This window comes from Aspergillus homomorphus (genome assembly GCF_003184865.1).
Source record: "Aspergillus homomorphus CBS 101889 unplaced genomic scaffold BO97scaffold_38, whole genome shotgun sequence".
In the NCBI taxonomy this organism is placed as follows: Eukaryota; Fungi; Ascomycota; class Eurotiomycetes; order Eurotiales; family Aspergillaceae; genus Aspergillus; species Aspergillus homomorphus.
The window spans coordinates 100,800-121,957 of record NW_020291924.1 but is presented as its reverse complement, the minus strand read 5'-3'; the positions used below and the strand labels follow the sequence as shown (position 1 = coordinate 121,957).

General features: G+C 52.5%; 11 protein-coding genes across 11 annotated transcripts; 4 read left to right on the top strand and 7 right to left on the bottom strand.

Annotated features, from left to right (window-relative positions):
- Nucleotides 1-46: 46 nt before the first annotated feature.
- BO97DRAFT_351912 (uncharacterized protein) lies at nt 47-2,343 on the bottom strand (the record flags this gene model as incomplete). The annotated part of the gene is made up of 5 exons (XM_025692004.1): nt 47-302; nt 387-1,150; nt 1,226-1,984; nt 2,060-2,176; nt 2,236-2,343. 5 exons carry the CDS (start codon nt 2,341-2,343, stop codon nt 47-49), a joined length of 2,004 nt encoding a protein of 667 aa, XP_025548551.1.
- Nucleotides 2,344-2,659: 316 nt separating this feature from the next.
- BO97DRAFT_168158 (uncharacterized protein) lies at nt 2,660-3,147 on the bottom strand. Its single transcript, XM_025690281.1, has one exon. It carries the CDS (start codon nt 3,112-3,114, stop codon nt 2,854-2,856), a length of 261 nt encoding a protein of 86 aa, XP_025548550.1. The 5' UTR covers nt 3,115-3,147; the 3' UTR covers nt 2,660-2,853.
- Nucleotides 3,148-4,536: 1,389 nt separating this feature from the next.
- BO97DRAFT_168147 (alpha-galactosidase A precursor) lies at nt 4,537-5,389 on the top strand. The gene has a single exon (XM_025690280.1). The coding sequence runs from the start codon at nt 4,552-4,554 to the stop codon at nt 5,350-5,352; it is 801 nt and encodes a 266-aa protein (XP_025548549.1). The 5' UTR covers nt 4,537-4,551; the 3' UTR covers nt 5,353-5,389.
- A 134-nt stretch (nt 5,390-5,523) lies between these two features.
- Nucleotides 5,524-6,176, bottom strand: BO97DRAFT_407742 (NAD-dependent epimerase/dehydratase family protein). Its single transcript, XM_025695698.1, has one exon. It carries the CDS (start codon nt 6,164-6,166, stop codon nt 5,531-5,533), a length of 636 nt encoding a protein of 211 aa, XP_025548548.1. The 5' UTR covers nt 6,167-6,176; the 3' UTR covers nt 5,524-5,530.
- Nucleotides 6,177-6,848: 672 nt separating this feature from the next.
- BO97DRAFT_407741 (uncharacterized protein) lies at nt 6,849-7,869 on the top strand. Its single transcript, XM_025695697.1, has 2 exons — nt 6,849-7,428; nt 7,515-7,869. The coding sequence occupies exons 1-2, from the start codon at nt 6,927-6,929 to the stop codon at nt 7,733-7,735; spliced, it is 723 nt and encodes a 240-aa protein (XP_025548547.1). The 5' UTR covers nt 6,849-6,926; the 3' UTR covers nt 7,736-7,869.
- A 28-nt stretch (nt 7,870-7,897) lies between these two features.
- BO97DRAFT_396406 (metabolite transport protein) lies at nt 7,898-9,847 on the bottom strand (the record flags this gene model as incomplete). The annotated part of the gene is made up of 6 exons (XM_025694085.1): nt 9,558-9,847; nt 9,446-9,495; nt 9,280-9,396; nt 9,073-9,224; nt 8,650-9,018; nt 7,898-8,586 (listed from the first exon to the last, which is right to left on the bottom strand). Exons 1-6 carry the CDS (start codon nt 9,696-9,698, stop codon nt 7,898-7,900), a joined length of 1,518 nt encoding a protein of 505 aa, XP_025548546.1. The 5' UTR covers nt 9,699-9,847.
- Nucleotides 9,848-10,511: 664 nt separating this feature from the next.
- BO97DRAFT_396405 (response regulator) lies at nt 10,512-11,273 on the bottom strand. Its single transcript, XM_025694084.1, has 3 exons — nt 11,182-11,273; nt 10,998-11,130; nt 10,512-10,919 (listed from the first exon to the last, which is right to left on the bottom strand). Exons 1-3 carry the CDS (start codon nt 11,205-11,207, stop codon nt 10,611-10,613), a joined length of 468 nt encoding a protein of 155 aa, XP_025548545.1. The 5' UTR covers nt 11,208-11,273; the 3' UTR covers nt 10,512-10,610.
- A 914-nt stretch (nt 11,274-12,187) lies between these two features.
- BO97DRAFT_427447 (uncharacterized protein) lies at nt 12,188-12,545 on the top strand (the record flags this gene model as incomplete). The annotated part of the gene is made up of 2 exons (XM_025697202.1): nt 12,188-12,319; nt 12,375-12,545. 2 exons carry the CDS (start codon nt 12,188-12,190, stop codon nt 12,543-12,545), a joined length of 303 nt encoding a protein of 100 aa, XP_025548544.1.
- A 1,499-nt stretch (nt 12,546-14,044) lies between these two features.
- Nucleotides 14,045-14,813, top strand: BO97DRAFT_407739 (uncharacterized protein). Its single transcript, XM_025695696.1, has one exon. The coding sequence runs from the start codon at nt 14,099-14,101 to the stop codon at nt 14,672-14,674; it is 576 nt and encodes a 191-aa protein (XP_025548543.1). The 5' UTR covers nt 14,045-14,098; the 3' UTR covers nt 14,675-14,813.
- A 1,034-nt stretch (nt 14,814-15,847) lies between these two features.
- On the bottom strand, nt 15,848-17,092 carry BO97DRAFT_427445 (uncharacterized protein; the record flags this gene model as incomplete). The annotated part of the gene is made up of 1 exon (XM_025697201.1): nt 15,848-17,092. The coding sequence occupies one exon, from the start codon at nt 17,090-17,092 to the stop codon at nt 15,848-15,850; it is 1,245 nt and encodes a 414-aa protein (XP_025548542.1).
- Nucleotides 17,093-19,260: 2,168 nt separating this feature from the next.
- On the bottom strand, nt 19,261-20,076 carry BO97DRAFT_416880 (uncharacterized protein; the record flags this gene model as incomplete). Its single annotated transcript, XM_025696443.1, has 1 exon — nt 19,261-20,076. One exon carries the CDS (start codon nt 20,074-20,076, stop codon nt 19,261-19,263), a length of 816 nt encoding a protein of 271 aa, XP_025548541.1.
- Between the last annotated feature and the right edge of the window lie 1,082 nt (nt 20,077-21,158).

Genomic DNA, 21,158 nt, shown 5'->3' with positions numbered 1-21,158 from the left:
CATATGTTCACATTGTCATTATACGAAAGAACCGAGAACGAAAACTCTATTTCGGCAGCAGACTGCATCGGGCCTTGTGAATGGCGCAATTACCTAAACGTGTGAGTTCGGCCACAAAGTCTGCCACCATTGTTATATGCGCTACTTCGTTATTGGTCAATCGTTGCAGACGGATACCCTTGATGAGATTGGGAACTGAGCCAAGAAGCTTGAGATCGTCCTCGGCGCGTGAGTCAAGTGGAAAGAGTAAGATGTTGCAAAAGATAGTGAGGATGGCAGACATGGGATAGAAGGTGATCATCCTGGCAACATGATCAGTACATTGTGTATAAATTGAAGCTAGAGTAAGTTGAGAATGCAAGTAAACATAACGATGGAGGACTCACCAGAAGGCCTCAGGGAATATTGAATCTAAAGTAGGACGGAGAAACAACAAGGTGGAGCGACTGGCTTCTACCGCGAGCAGCATGCTCGAGTTAATCCCCTCCATCTCCCCACTATCAGAAATTGCCCAGGATTGACAGCGGCCAGCCGCGCGATGGATCGTTACCATCAAGTAGTGGTATTCCAGCCGAGAGACTATTGCCTGCATGCGAAGAAATGGGCTCTCATGACTTTGGAACGAGTGACCCAAAGAGGGACGGAATTTGGGAGGGACGTCCATCCGCCAACGCTCTAGCTCGTCATCGAGTTCTCGGATATCCTGCAGGAGTTGCGCATCGGACTTGAGCAACGACTTTGACGAGTATAGTGCCCGATAGGCTTTTGACTTGATAACGGTCATCCGGAGATCAGCCGGGGAGTGAGGTATACCGATATCGTCAAACATAGATCTATCCGCGCCCTCATCTTCGAGATATTGTATTTGCATGTAGTTGGCAGGAAGGGAGAGATTGCAGTGTTCGTCGTCGATGATTGGTGGCTGGCCAGATCGGAGACATATTTCCTTGTCATGCGAATAACAAAGCCAGAATAAGTTCCGCAGCTGCTTGTGATAGCGCCAGACACGATCCTCGACATCTTCTGGCGATGGGGGAGCTGGTCGCTCATTGGGTAAGAGCTGGGCGCCCAGGGAGAACATGACTCGGCAACCCATGGCGTGACATTGATTGGCGGCTTGAAGTTGACCAGAGAAGACTCGGTTCATGGTCTAGCAGTGTCAGTGAAGTCTTGATTCTAGGCAATTGAGCTGTTGGATTGGTAGCATAAACGAAGCAGGACTCACAAGCATTAACATCGTCTGGAAGGTGGAAAGGCTGACATCGTCCATGATTTGAGGCAGTAAATTCTGGGCTTTAGCCGCATAGACGTCCGCGTCCAGCGCAGGAAGGTTATTTTGTGGCCGAAGAATCATCGACATAAGTGCCAGGAATGCCATCACACAAGCTTTGGCACTGATCATCTCCACAGACGGGGGCCCTTGACATGAGGAATAGGCAAGGTTGACCGTCTCCTTAAACAGCAAAGAATCGATGAGAGGGAAAATGAAACGGATAAAAGAGGAGAAAAACTGCTGAACATACTGATCCACGACGGATCTGTCAGGAAGGTCGGGGATGCCCGCATAGCCATGTAGTGTATGTAGAAAGGAGCTGGCCAGCTGAGGTGTGGGTCTTTGCGGCTGCGAGGGCCAAAGGCTGTTAAATGTCTTGTCTTCGCCGGTGCGAGACTGCACCCATTCCTGGCCGTCCAGCGAGAAGCACGGAATACCATTGTACGAGGTCAAGTCGCCGACATAGTGTCCCGCGAAATGAATCTTACCGAAGCACAGACCACTACTAAGGCGAGGCATGTAGTCGCTAGCTGAGGGGCCATTCGCCGACGGCCGTGGGGTGCCGAAGCGGGCGGCCGGATCAGAGGGCCAGGACCCTTGGGATATCAGCGAGGTACAGTTACGCTGGTGCTCATTGGTGGGCATCGATCGCACCAGAAGCTGCTCCAGCTTCATGACCCTCTCCTCAAGGTCTTCTCCGGGTGCAGGCTTCTGTCGGGGCGGACTGCTGAGAAGTTAGACTAAGAGGGGAGGGATCCACATCAGACAAAACCCATACTGAGTCACTGGGGCCGGCTCGTTGGTAGCTCTCTTGCGTTTGCTGCCACCAATAGGCCGGTTGAAAGTGCAGTCCAGATTATGGTGGCGGCACCAGTTACAAGGAATGGATGGATCACATTGAATCTGAAGGTGCGGTGAGCTACGGAGTAGTGTACCAGAATGGATGCAGGAGTAAGCAGTACCTTTCTCCGGTGACACGAATCACAGGCCCGGGCCGTGCGGCGCAGAGGAGGCGCCGAGGGTTGACGCTCGCCACCATCCGCGGATGGAGTGGAGGTGGACAGCTGCATGAATGCTGAGGTCACTGGCTCAGGGTCTGTCTAGAAAAGGAACGGGCCAATCAAAATCAACCGAAAATGTCCGGAGCCATAGCAGGCTCGGGGATAAGGGAAAGGGGACAGGCCAGATCTGAGCTAGGATTGAAGGCCGAGAGGTTGACCTCGGAGTGGGATGCAGTCTCAGAAGGGGAGAGCTTGAGAGGTCGGACGCCAGAAACAGGCCCGCCATCGGCCCGCTGACTCATGTCGCTGACTCAGGGTTGAAACCCACTTAGATGCTAATTCTATTATGGCATCCACTGTTGAGACGGGCGGAAGTCATTCCATACTCAACTCGGAAATTAGCGCCGTCGTCTGCCAGCCTACAAGATATCGATCAGTGGGTGAACATACAGGGACAATACTCTCGATAGGGTTGACAAGCGTCGACACTTGGAAATAACAATCTAATGTCCTTCGCAAGTTCGGGCTCGACAATTATCAGCTTCAAGGCTTGCCTTGCCTGAGAAGCTTCCCCGAGCGCTATAGATCTCGAGCGATAGAGTGTGATCGACCACAGACTTCAATCGATTGTTCGGTTGCACGGCATAAGGAAATCACTTTCCATGGGCCTGAGATCGCAATGATTAGGAACGCGGTAAACATAGTGTCCGAAAAGCTGGTAGTGTATAGAAAGAGGGCGGCGCACCGAAGATTTTTTCGATAAGACAGAGGGCAAGGCGCTGCGGCTACCTCGGTTTGAGGCTCCGTCAGATCGATGGTCGAGAACCCCAGCTGCTTCATGAGCTTGTTCGGATCGCCTTTTTCGATGTTGAGGCAGGGTCTGCAGTGCAAGGTGTTTACTGCGGCAAGTGTATATGGCGTTCTGCTTTTATCAGTCGATCACCGAATGTCCATCGGAAATTAACAATGCATGCCAAAGCCATATATAGCTGTTGCTAGATTCTCAGGGGGACAACATTGTTCAATTCAATTCAATTCTTTCAAACCTAATCATGCCACCTATGTTTAGCTTGCCCCTAAGTGCCGTGCTGAAGCAAAAATGTGCGCTGAATGCCCAACCTCTATATAGTGACCTTATACAAAGAAGATTGGTGCGTACTGGTTGGCAGTTCTGAGCGTAAAAGGAAAGGTCATGTTTCTACGAGTCGAAGCAACTAAATAGCTATCTACGTAGAGCGGGCTGGGTTCCATCGATGGGGCTGAATTTCTTTTTCTTTTGATACATAGTAATTTGATATAGCGAGCTATTGAAGCCGCAAATCTGGTCCAAGATAAATCAAAGTAGCACCCTGCTCCGCCGAGCTGTGAAAACCACCAGAATCACCCCATTTCTTCTCCATGTAACCACGGTTATCATTGCCGGGCTGTAGAGAGATCCCCCAGTAGTCGTCCCCTATTTACCGCCCTTGTTGCCATCACGGCTCATCTCATCTTTGTTAGGCTTCACCATGTGCTGGATGCAATAATGCGAGGAATCGCGACCTTTCTGGCGCTTCACAGGGTCGCACTTCGCATTCCCCGGCGTTCCGCGCACTGAATGAAGCGCGAATCTTTCTTACAACCGCAAGTATAGGTGATAAATTGCTGGATGCACATGGTGAACTAGCTAGCTTGTATTAGACAAAGAACAGGATTCGCATTGCGAGTGTTAGCTTACGCAATTCCGGTGTGTGAGATCGTGTTTTGAACCAGGCTGTGTATGAACAAGCGAGCGAGCTGTTTCTGTCAAGTTGTTTTTGGGTTAGTCAGGGAATTATAAGGATCAGCTTCAGTTAACTCTGACTTAGTCTCAGGCTCAAGGAAGTAGTTGATGTCAACGAAGGTGGTTGGAGACGGAGGTGTGTGGCTAGTTTGGATAGTAAACAGGGACGATGAGGTTGGGATCAGTCGATCAGGCTGTAAGAAAAAAGCTATTGATACAGGATAAAACAAAGTAGTGGGAGTATTCACATGGTAGGTTAAATTCACACTTTGGACTAAGTACCTAGCCTCTCTCCGGCTTCTAAAAGCCGTATTCACTCGGTCAAGCTTTCTCATTGAAGGAGTCACCTCAACACCATCCTCTGCCCAAACGCCCGGGCCCCTGCTACCTTACTAGCAACCATCAGCACTGAGCTTCAGCATCAAGTTCTTTTGTCTACAGAAATCTCACAGGGTATGAGGGCCATTTGAATTTGATGTTAACATTTTCTGACTATCACAGTTGCCAATAGCAACATGACCAAGCTCCCCACGGTCAGATTGCTCGAATGCGAGGTGGGCGAAAATGGCGATGGCGTCTTCCGTCTTCTGGTCGACGGCCAATTTGTCAAATATCTCACAGTTGAGCCCGGCATATACGAAGTTGATGACCTATGTTTTGAACCATCCTTGGTCCGCATCTTACCTAAATTCCCTACTGGTAATTGGAACGAAGCTTTTGTGGCCAGGAACGACGATGACGGTCAGCCGTACTTCGCATGCTTTAACCTGACTCAATTCCCCTCCGTCCAGAACGCCTGGCATAAGACCTTGGTCGAATATACAGATATGACGCTGGGAAAATACCTCCGACGAGGGGTTTACGAAGCCAAATGTCCCGGATTTCACGATCTCGTGGTCGCCAAGTTCGCGACCTTTAACCATGAAATTCAATACCTGGAGAACGAGACCACAGCTTATCAGTGGCTAGATGGTTATGTCATTGGCCCTCAATTTTTGGGTCATATCACCGAGCACGGCCGTGTCATTGGCTTCCTGATGGAGCGCATCACTGATGCACGGCACGCTGGCCCGGAGGACCTTCAGGCGTGTCAGGAAGTACTTTCACGACTCCATACCCTAGGGCTTCGACACGGAGATACCAATCTACACAACTTCCTTATTCGCGAGGGAAAGGCTATTTTGATTGACTTCGACACGACCCGCAAGTGTGACGATGAAGAATCGCTTCGGACCGAGCTGGAAATGCTACCCGTGTGTCTCGCAGATAAATCGGGCCGAGGAGGTACTACCGTGAGCTATTCTGAAGGCGAGTAAGAGCTGGTGGACTCATGTCAGTGAAGGATGAATTGTAAGTATTCTACGAAAGAGGTTTTTCTATGGTAGGCTTCATTTGTTATGCTCCCAAACAAATTTGCTTAGTTAGCAAAATATCCACAGACAGCCATGCAACACTATCTACAAAGCCTCCATCTGCTCTATAAATCTCAAGTTTCTAAGCCCGATAATAATCCTGCCATCGGTGCTGCTGTACAAAGCCCAAGACCTCCCTTAACTTCCGATTCGACACCGGCGCCTCCCTGCCCACCAACTCCCTGGTCACCGGAACAGAAGGACACACTCTCGCCAGAAACGCGGCGGTCGACTCCTCGAAATTCGTCATCTCATCATTGACGGCATTGAACACCTGAAACCCCAGCCCATCCACAACCAAGCCCCTTTCTAACATGCCACCCAGATCCCTCGCATCCGTATATGTCCACCCATGCACCTTCCACTCGTCAGGCCGCAGCACATACGCCTTGAACTTCTCCTGGAACTCCGAGGGACTCACCACGGCCCCAAACCTATACACATAGACATCCGTACCGCGAAACCTCCGCGCGAACCCAGCAGCCGTCCGCTCACCACACACCTTCGAAATAGCATACACATCCATCGGAACGGCGGGGACATCCTCATCGACGGGAAAGGAAGGGTAGTCGACGTCGCCCTCTGCGAACGCGACGCCGTAGACGCAGATGGAGCTGGCGAGGAGGATCTTGCGGATGCCCATGCGGCACGCAGCCTCGAGGACGTTGTAGAAGGCCAGCACGTTGCCGCGGTAGGTCTCGTTGTCGGGGACGAGCATGTTGCGCGCGTGGCCGGCCAGATGGATGAGCGCCGCGGGCGTCTGGTGCAGTGGCTCGCGGAACGGCTCCGTGAGCGTGAAGTGTGAGTACATTGCGCTGTGCACTTGGCCGGTGTCTGTTAGGTCGACGCGGATGGTGTGCACGCGCGCGCTGAGCGGCGCTGGTAACGGGTGGAGGTCCAGGTTCAGGATCGTGTAGCCTTGCGCTAGGAGGTGGGCGATGATGAATTGGCCGGCTTTGCCGGAGCCGCCGGTTATGATGATGCGTTTGGACATGGCGGTTGGAGATGGGAGGTCATGTTGGGTTGGTGAGGTGTTGGTTGTTCAGGTTGGTGACATGGAATGCGGACGGGAGGGTGCGGGGTTGCGGGGTCTGTTTTGATTGCGGGGATGGCCAGATAAGTCGGTTTGTTTATCGCCGCTGGAGATGGGGTTCAAAGACTATCGAGGAGCGCAATTTTATGCTAGTGAAGCAGTTGAATCAGTCGTATCTCAACTAACGCACTTCACTTGGAGCTGAGCACAAGTGTCGTAGCGCTGCGAGCACAGCCGACCACCAGGGCCATCATGGATTACTGCACATGTCATCCTGCAAGCCCCTCACATGACATCCCCCCAGTCAAACTAGTGCAATTCATCCCACTTCGCCAACTTTCCACTTAAACTCTCCCCTGCCAACCCTCCCGCATACCACATCTTCACCAAACAGCCGAGACAACACCTCCCTCCCGAAGAAACCAACACCACATCCACCGCCAATATGGCCCAACCCTCCCGCCCGCGCATAGCCTGCTTCCACGGCGGCGGCTCCCGCGCGTCAGTCTACAACGTACAATGCGCGCACCTAGCCAAGCTCCTAGAGCCAGACTTCGAGCTCGTTTTCTTCGACGGGCCGTTCTTCCGCGACGCGGGCCCAGGCGTGCTCCCTGCCTTCCGCGGGTACGAGCCCTTCCGCTCGTGGTTCACGCAGGACAGCACGGGCGTCGAGCTCGCGGACGGCAGCGGCTACGACCTCACCGGCCGCGACGGCGTGGAGCGGATCTGGAAGCTGATGCACGAGAAGGCCCAGCTCGAGCCTGGTGGTCCGTGGGTCGGCGTCATGGGGTTCAGTCAGGGGACGAGGCCCGCCGGCGGGCTGTTGCTGGATCAGCAGCGGAGGATTGCGAGTGGGGAGGCTACGGCAGATGATGCTGATGCTGGGCTTAAATTTGGGGTCATGTGCATGGGTGCCGGCGCGCCGATGGTCGCGGAGAGCGCGCATCGTATGTTTTTTCTTTCCCCTTTCTGAACTGTTCCTGAGGTTGTTGGGGTTTGGATTGGTGGGGCGATGCTGATTGATGGTGCTTAGGGGCTGAATCCGATCTCGAGCTGGTCACCATCCCCACGATACATGTGCACGGGCTGAAAGATGCCGTCCTGCCGCTGAGTCGACATCAGCTGGCGTCATACTACGATCCCAAGCGAAGTGAGCTGTTTGAGGTCGACTACCACCATGCTATGCCGTGGGTGAAGCATGAGGTGGAACATCTGGCGCATCTGATCAGGACGGCGTATCGAGAAAATATCTGATAAGTGGTTGAGAGGCATCCGGGACTCGAGGATAAACGCGAAGTCGTTTCACTATTGTGGATTTTATTTTAAACAAGACTACTATTGGTGTAGTAAATAGACTTTTGGGCCATGCCATGCCGCCTTACCCTGGCCATTCTATATCTGATATCTCCCGCCAACTCAGTGATTCGTCGTCTTGACCGCCGTCTGGTTCTCATCATATATAGCAGAAGGAATACCCTCATCGGCGGTCGCCTTCAGATCATCCTCGCCCATATCGCCGTCCCACCCGTGCGCAACCAGATACGCGCGGAACTTCTCGTCGCGCACCCGCAGGTCATCGCCGGAGACATCATCCACAAAGAAGTAAGTGACCAGGACACCGGCCACGCCACAGATCGCCGCGATGATGAACGTCCACTTCTTGCCGAGATGGTCCTGGATCGGCGTGAACACCTGGGTCCCAATCGCACCACCGGCCTTGCCAAATGCAGCCGAGATCCCATAACAGGTACCCCGGACGCCCGTCGCATATAACTCTGAGCTCACAAGCCCCAAAGAATTGCCCGGTCCAGCTGAGGCCAAACTCTGCATCAGACCGTAGAAGATTACGAACAGCGGAATGATCTTGGTGATCTTATCGTATGCGCAGCCGATGATGAGTCCGAAAACCAGGTAGCCGGTGAATCCAATCATCATGAGCTTCTTGGGTCCGAGACGATTACACATCAGGGCACCGAGAAACACGCCCGGAAGGGCGATCGCGCCGAGCAAGAGCTGCCATTCGCCGGTCTTCATGATGGAGTTGTCTTTGATGACGGAGGAGATGATGGTACCGGAGAAGACGCCGTTAGGGAAGGTGACAAAGTCTAGGAGACAGGCCAGTCAGGAGGGTGTGTTAGCTAGAAAAGCATGGTGCCGGGGTTACATACCGTAGAGGAACCAGGCACCACAAGTTCCTATCAACGTTTTCCAGTAGTATCTAACCACGAGTGTGTAGGGCACGCGTTTCTTGATCGCGCCGCGGCGGTATAGGGCTGAGTTCATCATGCGGAAGCGGAAATAGAAGACGGAGAGCGGCCAGATACAGCCAATACCAAAGCAGACGCGCCAGACTGTGCTGTAGTGTGACTGGTGGCAGGCGGAGAGGACAATCAAGAAGACCGCCACAGCGAACGGGCCCCCAAAGGAGAGCGGGAAGTTGGTCACCATGATGAAAACCGGCCAACGTTGTTTAGGAGTCATGTCGTTGGCCGCCTCGGATGCTGAAGTCGATGAGGCGGGATACTCGCCCCCGGTGCCTGTCGGGGTCAGCCACGCTTTTTGAGTAAGAGATGCCTCTCAGCTATACTCACCGAAACCAATTATTCCACGACTTACAGTCAGCATCCAAAACATGCCGTCGATTGTGTAGCCATTAGAAGCGGTGGCCAGGATGCCTCCGACCACAATCATTGCTGTGGTCCAGACAAGACTGGTCTTCCTACCCCAGTAGTCGCAGGTAAGTCTGAAGGATGTGACATTAGAAGAGATTGGCTTTCCAGCTTGTCGAAGACTCTCACCCGATAACAATCTGTCCAATGATCTCTCCAACCAGCAGAGCGTTGGAAACCCGAGTCTTGACCGCCGAGGTGTACTGCTCCTTGTATTGAGCTGAAAGGAGCACGTTGACCATGGTCCTAGCGAGCTTTTAGCGACGTATGATGAATTGAAGGGGGCAGGGCGTACATCAAGTTGTTCTGGTATCCATCGCTGATCAGGGCAAAACCACTGGCGATCTGTTGAGCAGATTAGGCTGGGTCACTTTTGCCAGTGGGGGGGAAGCACTGCAGAGACTGACGATTGTGATCAGGTCCGAAAGGGTGCCACGCTTTTTCTGGGTTTCGGCCGCGGCAAAGGTATCTCCATCATGGGAACCAGCTTTGACGACAGTCTGAAGGTCCGCCTTGGCGCCGCTTGAGACGTCTTTGATCTCTGACATTCTTCTTGGCTTGCCACGAGCTCGGGGACAGAGGATAGCAAGGGATCGCTTTCAGAGTGAATGCATTGGTCATGAAGTGAAGCAGGCAGGGCGGCGAACAGCCGGGCCATCTTGCTTTATATTTGCTTCTGGAGGCAGGTGACATCAACTAATTGGTGGAGACATGCTGGCCATGGCCTCAATCTTGGAGCAGCAATCAAGCCAGTCACCGTAACCAGGCAGTAGTGAGAAAGACTAGGTACTGTACTTTCAATGTGCTATCTTCCTTCCAATATGTTGATGCAGCCACTGCGGAGGTGACTAGACTGGAAACAGAGAGCGTTATCACTACACCAATCACAAGCAATTATCGGTCCGTTCCCACCTGGGGTTAACCATCCAATCATCTGACACGCGGGATGCACGTTCCCTTCCTCTGGCCGGCACGTGTTGCTTATCTCTGGTCCCCTTTCTTGGAGTGGTTGTTGATGCTCTTTTTAATCTATTGCCTGTCTCCACGTTGAAAAGCTTCCAGCTTTCTTAGTATGCGCTTGTTGCACCTGGGAGGGGCTCCTATTGGCGTGTGAACGACGAAGACAGCGCCCACGTGAGTCAAGCAGCGCCAACGACGCCCTGTCGTAAGGCTGACCCGGTTCCTGTTCGCGTCGGCCAACGCGATGGCCGAGTCGTCTGATCGAGGTTAGCGAGTACTTGGATGTCCAATCGTGTTCCTGTCCCTATCCCTGACTGGACGCAGGCCTGGATATTGTTATGTCATACTCAGCAATTCGACTACGTACCGGTCACGAAAAGGGCGGAAGCATATGAAAACTTGAATGCATTTTGCTTATCGCTCTACTAACACAGCGCAACAGTCAAACATCAATTAGGTACCGAGCCAAGCCCCTTAAGACCTTCTGACAATGTTCGGCTTCACATCCGTGATCGCGGCCCTCGATGGTGTCGATGCCACATCTTCAACTGCGAAGGCGTCACTTCGGTCGGGCCCATAATCTGTCGACGGGACCAATGGGCGATGGTCTTCGCCACATCGTTTATCCGTAAGGGTGATCTCAGAAAATCATTGTACCCAGACGCTCGCTCCCGAGATAGATTAGTTCCGACTGTCGACGCCGTCAATCCGATAATGGGTGTCATCTGCAGTTGAGGATCGTTGCAGAAGGGAGGTTGCGTGCGGATCATTCGGACTACTTCGTAGCCACTTATTCCTGGCAGCGAAGTCTATTCGTTGAAGTTTAGCTGCTGACTGCTGGGCGATCTGTTGCACGGTGCATTCGACAGCAAATCTCGGGGGCATACCTTCATGAAGATGATATCTGGTCGGGTAGGGGCCATGGCCAGGTAGTCGAGTACTGCTGGACCTGAGCCGATGACATGCACATCGCACTCTAGCCTTCCGCCAATGCGCTGAAAGAGCTTCTGCGTGACCAAACTAGGTAATAGCGGTTAGGAAAAATACCTGTAGCAAATTGAGGGGCTTCACTTGTCATGAACGAGTAGTAGTTGCATCTTCAGGCTTTAGTACTTGCTAGCTCTCAGGATATCATAGCCTGCTGAGGAGGCTTTCCAGAGAGGTCGTCCGTATCGGATTAGATTATCGATAATGAGGCTGTGCCTGGTCCGTGCACCGCCTTGTGTCAGGTGGGTATTTATCAATAAGGCTGATACATCTTGGCATAGCAGAGGTGTTACCTAAGGCTGGTCTCAGATATTGCAATTCGAGTATAGTGACTAGGGACAGGGGACGAGGTTCCCATCCTTGTATCTCTCACTAGTCCCTTTGCTAACTCTGTTGCCACCGATATAACCAACATCACTGATTTTACCTGATTTGAAAGCATGCCAATTGTTAAGTATTCGAGGCAGAAAAGACACTCTAAACGAGGCCAGCTTGTGGGGCCCGGTTCATTGATATATCTATCAAGCTCTCAGATTGACATGGCCTCTTACCTCGTCACAGAAAGCTCAAGCGAAGCGGTTTGCACTGGTCCGCCTTCTGGCCTCGAAGCCCAGTAGCGAGGTGTCGGTGGTCATCGCAGCAGCACAGACAAAACAGATGCACTGAGCGAATTGGTGGCACAGTCTACTAGACGTGTTCATCGGGCCAATAAGGATTTTACGGACGATCGAAGCATTGAGCTGGCAGCTGCGACCGTCGAGACGGTTCTGGCTGGTCGGGGTCTTGACGTCCTGGTGGTCAATAATGCGGGCATCATGCCATTTGCCCAAATTGCATTGAAACGATGTAGGTGCTATTTGTTCAATTCCTGGTAACTTCTGCAACTCATTGATTGATACCTGAGCATTACTAACTGAGACTCCACCTTTCGCTCAAACGTGATGAGCGTCCCTTCATGACCAGTGCCTTCTTGTCGCTGTTGAAACAAGGCACTTCGAAGAATGTGATCAGCGCGTAATGATCCTGGTGTCTCATCCTTTCTCCCTTTTGACTGGGGTTTGTAAAATCCTCCACCTTTGGCTCCATCGCCATGGCATCCGATTCTGCTCGAGCTGCCGCCTCCGCCGACAAGATCACCAAAGCGGCCCTCAGTATGTTGACCGTACAGGATGCCCAGTCGCTTGCGGAGCAAGGCCTCATATTCATGTTCATATCACCAGAGGTAAGTTTGTTCCTCTCGCTGCATCTTTTTTTTCTTGCGTGCTCATGGTCAGTAGTGGGTAAAAACCGATCTTGGAAACAAAAAGGCCGACTTGACGCCCGAGAAGTCCGCCATCTTCGTATTTGATCTTCTCGTTTCTGCCACAATCGCTTACAATTGGAATTCTACAATATTCGTGTGGACGGGAGGGACTATTACGATGGAGCCGAGGTGCCGTGCTAGATGAAGTGGGATGGTGTGCTTTGCTTTTTTGATAAGTGGTGTTCAGACGGCACTGGGCTGGTTGTTTTGCACTCACGCTCCAGAGGCCCTTCGATTTTTATGGGCTTGTCCTCCAATGCTACTATGCTCATATGACTTTGAGTTCACGACTCCGGGCGCTGTTCAACCCGCTCAACATGCTCCCAACCCCGTCACCGTCTTCTCATGCACAGGCTCGTGTTCCTTATCCGCGTCAACTGACCGACAATTGTGGGTATTGTCTGCAGCAACTCTTTATTCACCCAGTTGGAGGTTCTTTGACTCATACTTCCTATATTCGGACGACAGGACATGCTCGACCATTCTGTTCTGAATCTATACTTCAAAATCGCTCACCCCAGAAACTCTATTAGCAACTGAAGGAATCCCTTGATAAAAGAACTCCTCCGGTTGGTCAGGACCAAGTTCGCATTACTATCATACGACTGGCTAACAATAGATGAAGAGAATAAGGACATTTGAGGGGTCAGTGCGAGACCATACGTGAAAAAGATCAGGTAGATGCTTGCCGACGAGATGTGATGGCCGCGCTTGTACCGTGATCCGGCATCGTCAGTCCTAAATTAAGAACTACTTTGAGCCTGTTGTGTCTAGATTGAGCTCGGTCGCGCTACCTCAAGGGCAATATCATAATCGATCGCATTATTGGACCTGCAGTCCAGATCCGGAGCCCAACCTTAATGCGACAGCGGGTCACCGGACCTCATGCCAGGTGCCTTAGGCGGCTCAATTCCGTTCTATAGCAAGCTAACCATCACCAGCACAATAGGCCCCTTGCTTACAAGTCAGACTGATTGTTTGGGTGTCCAATTATTATTCTCTCATGGTCATGCAATGCTTCAGTCCTCCCTTGAGACAATCTTGATTTGACATGTCACTTGATCCCACCCCGCTTTGGCCAGTAGTTCGAGAGACCCCTCAATTAGGCGCAGTCGCTGTCCCGATCATTACAGGTGAGTGAGACTTTGACTGCTTGGCGAGTGACACCGCATCTGACTCTTCAGACTTATATTTCAGAACACGGATCTGAATGCTGTCGACGTTAGACAGATCTGGTCAAAAGCCACGCTAGCTGCTGTGTACCGCCCAAACCATCAACCCCTTCTTTACCGTGTAACCACAGGAGGATGACTCTGCCGTGTTGACTCTTGACCCTACTTCGCATCGCACTCCCTAATCCAGAAATTGAGCGCCTCCAGGGTTCTTCTCTGTGAAGCTAGGATGGTAGGTTTGAAGCCCCTAGAACACTTTTCAGACACTGGACGGGTTTCGGTCGAGACTCGTATTGCCTGCGCCGCCTTGGAAAGTATACGAGCTTCCGCATTCAGAGCTCCCACCTCCCATCATCACCTATGTCGTCCCTAGTGAGTGCTATTTTGAGCACAATGAGTTCACAACCATATAAAAGAGCCGACCTGACCGGCCATCACCCTCATCTTCGCATCATCATCAAGCAAGCAGTCTAAAGTCCACACTCTATCTACTCATCTACTCATCTAACCACCGCCAGATATCAAGATGACCAAGATCATTGCCATCCTCGGGGCTCTAGCCACTGTTGCACTGGCCGCCCGATCTCCCGCAGGCGAAGTCGTTCCTCGCGCCTGCACCACCATTCTACCCTCTTCTATAGACGTCCTCGACAGCGCCAACCCAAATACCGCCAACGTCGGCCAGCGCTTCACCCTTCGCCGCTCCGGCTCGCCAGCATCGAACAACAAGATCTCCGCCTTCACCTTCACCAACATCCCCGCCGGAGCCACCGGCTGCACCCTGCAGGTCAACGTGCCCGCACTGACTACCGCCAACCAGATCGCCTGGGGCTCCAACCAGGCCGAGTTCTGGACGACCAACGCCTGGACCGCGGCCAACGCCCCGACCTGGAACAACCCTCCCACCAGGGGCCAGATGGTGTCGACCTTTCAGTTCCCTACGGGTGTGACGACCACTCCGACCCAGCAGAATCTGGCCTCGAACACCTGTTCGAATACGATGAGCTTCTTGGCGCTATTGAGCGATTGGCAGAGCGGCGCGGGACAGGTCGATTTCATGCAGGGCGCTGATCTGGGGTTTAAGCTGATCTATAACTGTTGATTTTGGGTCGAGATCTTTGATTCGAGGTTTAGATTGTCTCCCTTTGGTGCGCTTGGGTAGTAATCACAGGAAGAACGGTTTCGGGATGTTTGTTAAATTGGTGGACTATCAAGCGGCTAGCTAGATGTATCTAAGGGCGAGTCTGATTCATTGACTATTACTGTAATAGAAATTGTCTGAGCTCTGAAAGTATGGTGCCTTCGATTTTTATCTCGACCACCCAAGTGGAGGAGCGCCAGTCTGGTCTCTTAGGAATCATTCAAGAAATGCTTACAGGAGCTAAGGTTAGTGGAGGAATGAATGGCCTGGGAGCAAGTGCCAATAACAAAAGAGGGAGTGGTGTGGAGCTATTCGTATGCCAAGGGCTGTTCGTATCTACCGGTACGTAGCTGTGGGTATACTCCATGGCCTGCCCGGTAGGATCAAAGAACACAAAGCAGAGGCTACAGATGGGAAAGGAGAGATCAGCACGGATCTGTTCTCCGCGGGGAAGAGACCCGGGAAAGTTGAAGTATACTAATTATAGATATAGCCATGTCACCTCTCGGCAGTGAGGGAACAAAAAAACGCCAACAGCCCCTTGATGAAGCCACGCTCATGTGCGTTTCTGGCTTGTTCCGCTCGCCCTTCCTCTAAGAATAGAACTCTCTCCCTGAAGCATGAATAGAACTTTTGGGGTCGCTATTTCCAGTCCGCACTCTTGCCCAACGATGTACAGTACCAAGTCCAGTGCACTGGGACAGTAGGACCGTGTATACCCGGTGTCATCTTGGGGATGAGTTCACGAAGCAGTGACTCCAAAGCAGTTCATACGGTCGGGATCGAGTGCAGTGGGAGAGCCTGAGGCAGTCACTGCCTGACTTAGTCACGGGACTTCCTTGGCCGTGGAGGACTTGTCGTCGCGATCAGAGGGAAAGTGCGGGGTATCATGGATGATGAGTGAGAACCGTGTTGCGAAAAGTCTTCAGAGCGATCGTTTTCATTATGACTGGGCCAAAGGCGACCTTCGTTCTTCAATCGGTCTCCCGCCTGAGTTGATTCGAATGTTGTTGGTTTTGGATAAGCTGACGATCATCTATTAGCTTTATCCAGAATCGTTAAGGCATACGGGCACGTCACTCACCTTTTCACTAGCCACAAAGTATCCGGCAGGCAACGCTGTCAGCGTACGCACTATACGTGAGGTATAAAGGCAGTCCACTCCACTGTTTGAAATGAGCTGACAGGTAGTCGTCGTAGACAGATGAACGCCTCGATGATGATATACAGTCGCGCCGGGACCAAGCATCCACTGATCAAGGTGGAGATAATATCCAGCACCCAGGGTCGCCATCCCGCCGGTCGTTCCGTGGGCTGAATCCAGATATAGGCCAGCGATCGGTGACCCTTGAACCCCAGCGCCATCAGGGTGATCCGCACCGTGGTAGCGAGCGGAAGCCCCGAGGCCAAGACCAAGGCACCGATGCGCCACAACAGCCGCTCTGTCGGCGTCGGGAAGAGGTGGTTCCATCCCAGGAGGTGGATTGCAGGGTGGACCATCGCTTGCACGGTCACCAGGATCCACGTTTGGCGGCTCAGATTGATCACCGTGATCTTGTCGTCCGGCATCCGCTGCAGCGGACCCTCCTCCAGTCCGAATTTCTCCAGCGTGGGTCGACGGTGCCACCGCTGCATCGGCTTTTCCGCAAAATCAAAGGGGGTATCCTGGAAATCGTCCACAGGGGTGTTGCCGTCTTGGTTCAAGATGGCCTTGACACTGCCGTACTTCAGATCGATGTACGTGGGCACATTCACATTCTGTGGCTTGTGCATCCAGAAATAGTAACTCATCATGGTTGACAGCACAAACCCGAGGGAGAAGAGCTCGAGCGGGCAGACGGCTAGCCCCTGAATCGCCCGTGCGATCGATTGCACCGCCAACCACGCGGTTTGCACCAAGGCCACACATTTCGCGAAGGTATCCGCCTTGCTCTTGTCCCAAATCTCCTCCTCGGTGATGGTCGGACATTCGATATAGCCTGCTTCGACGAGATACTGAAGGGCAGGCGAAGTGATCGGAAAGGGGCGATAATCGATCGAGCGCAGTACGAAGCCTCCACTGTTGGCATAGAAGGCGTGCTTCAGTGTCCAGTGCTTGTACCCGAGCCGATGCATCTGGTCGACGGCTTGTGTGGCAGCCTCCCACTGCATGGCTGAAAAGTACACCAGCAAGTCTGGGGCCAAGATGGCAAAAATGCCCCAGCGGACCTTGCGCATGATGACCACCAGCAAGCTGTCATTCGGGCCAGGGATGTTCAGGTGCAGAACCGTCCACAGGGCGGTGGAGAGGACCAAGACGCAGCCCCATAGGATGTCAATCGAGCCTCGAACATTAGGAGCATCATACCAGCCCACTGTCTCCGTACTGTTGGCGGCCATTGTGCATCAGCCAGGTCTGGTCGAAAAAGAAAAAAAGGTCTGCGATAAGATCAAAGCAAGAGGCGATGAACAGAATTGACACATGTGCCCGTCACCACTGCCCCCTGGACAGACAGTGGTATAAATCAGAATTTCTCTCCCCCTGCCGCGATGAACACCTTCTCACATGGAACAGAGACTAAGTCGCGACGGACTCAGCTCGGCTTGGCCCTCATGCATGAAGAATCGCCCGAAACAGACAAGCGCGGGAGGAGGGTGAAATTGATGATGAACGCACTGCGTCGGTCTGGCGCCATATCTTGTTCCGGCAGGCCGCACACTGGGGCTAGTCTCTATCCTGGACATTTCTGTCTGATCGGCCGTGCTGGTTGTTACACGAAAGAGTTTCGAACAGGCTGTCGGCTGAATGATGAGACTATCCCTTCCGCCCTTGCACATGGCATGCTGACAGGAGGCCTGAAGAATGCGACCATGGCCGAAGGTGGTCAGCGGGCAGAAAGGAGTGGAGTCGAGCAGAATGTCTAGATAACGGACCTGCACGGTGGACTTTCGGCTGGATCAATTAGGTGTTGAGAAGCATCAGGGGAGACCCTGGTCAAGTGGATTCGCCCAGCAAAGAGCAGAGTGGAGATTGGCAGCTCAGAGGGCGGGATGAGCGGGAAGGATGCCTATAACCGGTAAGGATGAACTTGCCGGCATCTTAGGGTCTTTTAGACCTGTTTTAGAGGCAGACGGTGCGTGTCGCTTCAGTGCAATTCCTCGTGCGCATTGGCTCTGTCAATCTTTGGGGGCCAAAACTGAGTCTCCACCATGTCGGACGTTTTCCTCCAATTGTCCCCTCATCTCCCGCTAATTCTCCTTGACTGCACGCCTGGGCCTGTCGTGGTCGTGCGATTTTCCGGCGTCCCTGTTGCCCCATCCAAGGTTCGTCTGCAGTCTGCACTTTCCACGTGCATCTCAGCGAGGACCTCATGGCAACAGGGTTCGACTCCTGCCTCAGCAAGCTAGTGTAGAAGGTCTACATGGGTGTTCAGACCGCTGCTGGTCTAGCACTCATCACGGCTGCGACCGCTGATGCATCTCGTTCAATCCTACTCAAGCTCTGTGGCAGGTCATGAACTTAGACGTATATCCCGGTGGCACGGTGACGCCCACTCAAGATGAGTCAAGCACCATTGCCAAGCTGGTTGAACTGCTCTGTGTTTCTCGGCGTGCCATGTGAGCAAGTTGTGCCGGAGCTGATAACAGTCTTCGCCATTAACAATGGGCCTAGCCTGCAGTTGCGCGATCGAAATAGATTAAATGTGACAGGTACGGGGTTTGCTGGTTGATCACTAATCGGTCTGATAGGGACATCGCTCGGACCACCAATTAAGTTTGCCCCAAGTAGTGATGGACAGACTGTAGGTCACACAATGTCGTGGGGGCGGAAGTCAACAAGAATGTCGACTTGTTTCAAGTCCCAGGATGTCGCTTACGCTAATCATGGACTCTTGGCTGCTGTGAGAGGGTGATTCAGGCCCGTGGCCTATAGATTATTCAATGCCTTGGGGCGCAGCCAGCATTCCGATGATCCCTGCAAGCCGTGCTAATGCCCAGCCCACCTGCCCATTGACAATACAAGTCGCCAGCGTGAATTGTGGACGTGAACACAACTTGAGCTTGAATGATCTTTTACCTATTTTGAGTCGCCAGATCATCGATGGTGGAAGGGATGGCTCAGCTGCTAACCCTTCTCCACGGTCCCTTGTTTGTATGCCCCGGTGATTCTACAACTAGATTGTACGAGGTCTGCTACGATACATGACTTCACAAGATCGGGTCCAATGAGAGGCTGCCTGTATAGCTGTGGCACAGCCCGGACAGTCGAGGTTCCGACAGAGGACGTGCTCGATGACGCAGTCCTCCCGGCCATGGATGTAGAAGTTACAGTAAGGTTGGGGTGGAAGCAGAAACGCCACGCCTATTGCAAATCAAGAGAGAAAGATAGATCTATTATATGGTATGTAAGCTGGTCGAAAGAAATGTGTTTGCTAAATAGCATTTAGATTAATGGAAACATAAGACCACCTGGTACGAGACCTAGAGAGCACTTGAGCGCACAGACAAGTCCAAACACTATTCTTCTGGAGCCGTCGCGATAGGCCTCGTCCGCGTGGACGCAATCATCAATTCTCCTCCTCCTTCTTCTCTGATATGGAGCGAGATCTCGTACGAATCGTCATGATCGGCGCGCTACCGGGACCACCTTCCAGGTTGCGGGCCCTCGAGCTCGGCTTAGGGCGATAGTCCGGGTCTGCTACCTTGTCGTCAGTATAGAGGTAGACAGGACTGGGACTGCGGTCGCTTATAGTCTGGTCGGAGTCAGCATCTGGTTCTTCATCTTCATCTTCATCTTCATCTTCATCTTCATCTTCGTCTTCATCTTCGTCTTCATCTTCGAGCTCATCGTCGAGTTCATCTTCTCCTCCCGACAACTCCACGTCTTCGCCCCCATCATAAGGCTCAGAAGACTCACCTTGGATCTGAAACCAGTCCGCCTCAAGCAAGAACAGCGGGAACTTTTCGGGGTCCGGCATACCGACGGCGAACCACTTGCCGAGCCAGCACCGACGCCCATCCGGCAGAAAGTCCTCCTCAAGGCCCCAGAGCCCGGGGACATTCCGTACCCAGTTGACGATGGCACGCCCGGTGGACTCGTAGACGACCTCCTGCGCGATGTGTTCCTCGACGGCGCGGCCCCGGAACCGCCGCGGCACCACGCTGTACAGCACCCTGGCGTCGAGGATGCGCTTCTTCGCGCTCAGCTGGTCGCCCGGCACCGTGCAGATGCGGGTCAGCTCCGTGTCAGGCGTCATGTTCCTGACCACCGTGTCTCGAAGCTTCTTGTACCATGCGTCCAGCTCGCGGAGCTCGTTCAGAAGCTCATCGTACGCCTCACCTTCGAGGGTCTGCAGCAGCTTGCGGTCTTCCTCGAAAACCATCTTGGCGGTTCAAATCGTGTGTTCGAGTTGATCGCGATGTTCGAGATGAGAGACGCCGATGCTGTCGGGATAGTTGGGGTGGAGAGTAAGTCCGATCAGATCCTGCTCTTATAGTCACTGGCTGCTGTATCTGAAAGAGAATCCGTAAGTCGCATTCTCTTTGATGCGCATGGCCGTAGTGAAGATAGCCGGCTTCTTCGTCGTGTTGCCTTGTGTGTGGTTTGCGCTGCGCGACGTTCTTTGTTGGTTCACTTTGTAGATATTACGCTGGACGCGAGTGAACGATCTTGATAAAGGAACGTGGGCTCTTGTCGAGTGTTGAGGTCTGAAGAAAGGTTGGACTGCAGAAGGTTGAGGCTCATCACTTGTTCATTGTATTCCGTTTGCGCGGGGAGGGGCGAAAGCGCTGGACACGCTTTTCCGGTTTGTGCTTGCAAAAATGGCATTTTCCTTAGATCATTCACTTGCTGTGAGGACTTACAGGTGGAAAACCGACACCCCTCCTTTTGAATCCTTTTTGGGGGAATATTCGAAATGTTTAGGCCCATTACGCTGTGTGAATGGTGTTGTGCTGGAGGTAGCTTCGCTACATCTCGGTTGAACCGATGAAAACAGTGGTCCATATGGTCGCTGTGCATTCACAATAGCTTTCTTGCTTCTCGCCGTGCATGGTACTCTGGGTCTAAGACTTTCTCAATTTCAACTCTGCAAATTGCAAACTGTCCGGACCTAAACAGCAGGAACACACCATAAAAATCGTTGGGGATTGTCTCTACTACCCTCTCATCTTCACGATAAAATAGCAATAAAGTAAGACACCGTTCATCTCGTCTCCGTCCAGATATTGCCAGAGCATACTATAAGACGCAAGCGAGATACCCGAGTAAGCTCCGTGAAAAGGGAAGTAGTGGATAGGGAGAGCTCTTTTCTTCTATTGATTAGCCTCAGACCTAGCACAAGGTGAGCGGCTCCAATCCTTTGGAACAGGGTCAGAAATCAAATCGCGATTACAGCCTCATCTTTGTAAGATCAGCCATGTCATTATCTTTGCTTGATTGTCTCTACTTTATTGATTCTTACTG

Bases quoted from the DNA above. Each gene is read 5' to 3' on its own strand.
- BO97DRAFT_168158 (XM_025690281.1), bottom strand. From the start codon at position 3,114: ATGAAGCAGCTGGGGTTCTCGACCATCGATCTGACGGAGCCTCAAACC.
- BO97DRAFT_168147 (XM_025690280.1), top strand. From the start codon at position 4,552: ATGACCAAGCTCCCCACGGTCAGATTGCTCGAATGCGAGGTGGGCGAA.
- BO97DRAFT_407742 (XM_025695698.1), bottom strand. From the start codon at position 6,166: ATGCTCGTCCCCGACAACGAGACCTACCGCGGCAACGTGCTGGCCTTC.
- BO97DRAFT_407741 (XM_025695697.1), top strand. From the start codon at position 6,927: ATGGCCCAACCCTCCCGCCCGCGCATAGCCTGCTTCCACGGCGGCGGC. The intron at 7,429-7,514 runs GTATGTTTTTTC...GATGGTGCTTAG, and splicing joins GGTCGCGGAGAGCGCGCATC to GGGCTGAATCCGATCTCGAG.
- BO97DRAFT_396405 (XM_025694084.1), bottom strand. From the start codon at position 11,207: ATGCAACTACTACTCGTTCATGACAA. The intron at 11,131-11,181 runs GTGAAGCCCCTC...GCTATTACCTAG, and splicing joins CTACTACTCGTTCATGACAA to TTTGGTCACGCAGAAGCTCT. The intron at 10,920-10,997 runs GTATGCCCCCGA...TTCAACGAATAG, and splicing joins CAGATATCATCTTCATGAAG to ACTTCGCTGCCAGGAATAAG.
- BO97DRAFT_407739 (XM_025695696.1), top strand. From the start codon at position 14,099: ATGACCAAGATCATTGCCATCCTCGGGGCTCTAGCCACTGTTGCACTG.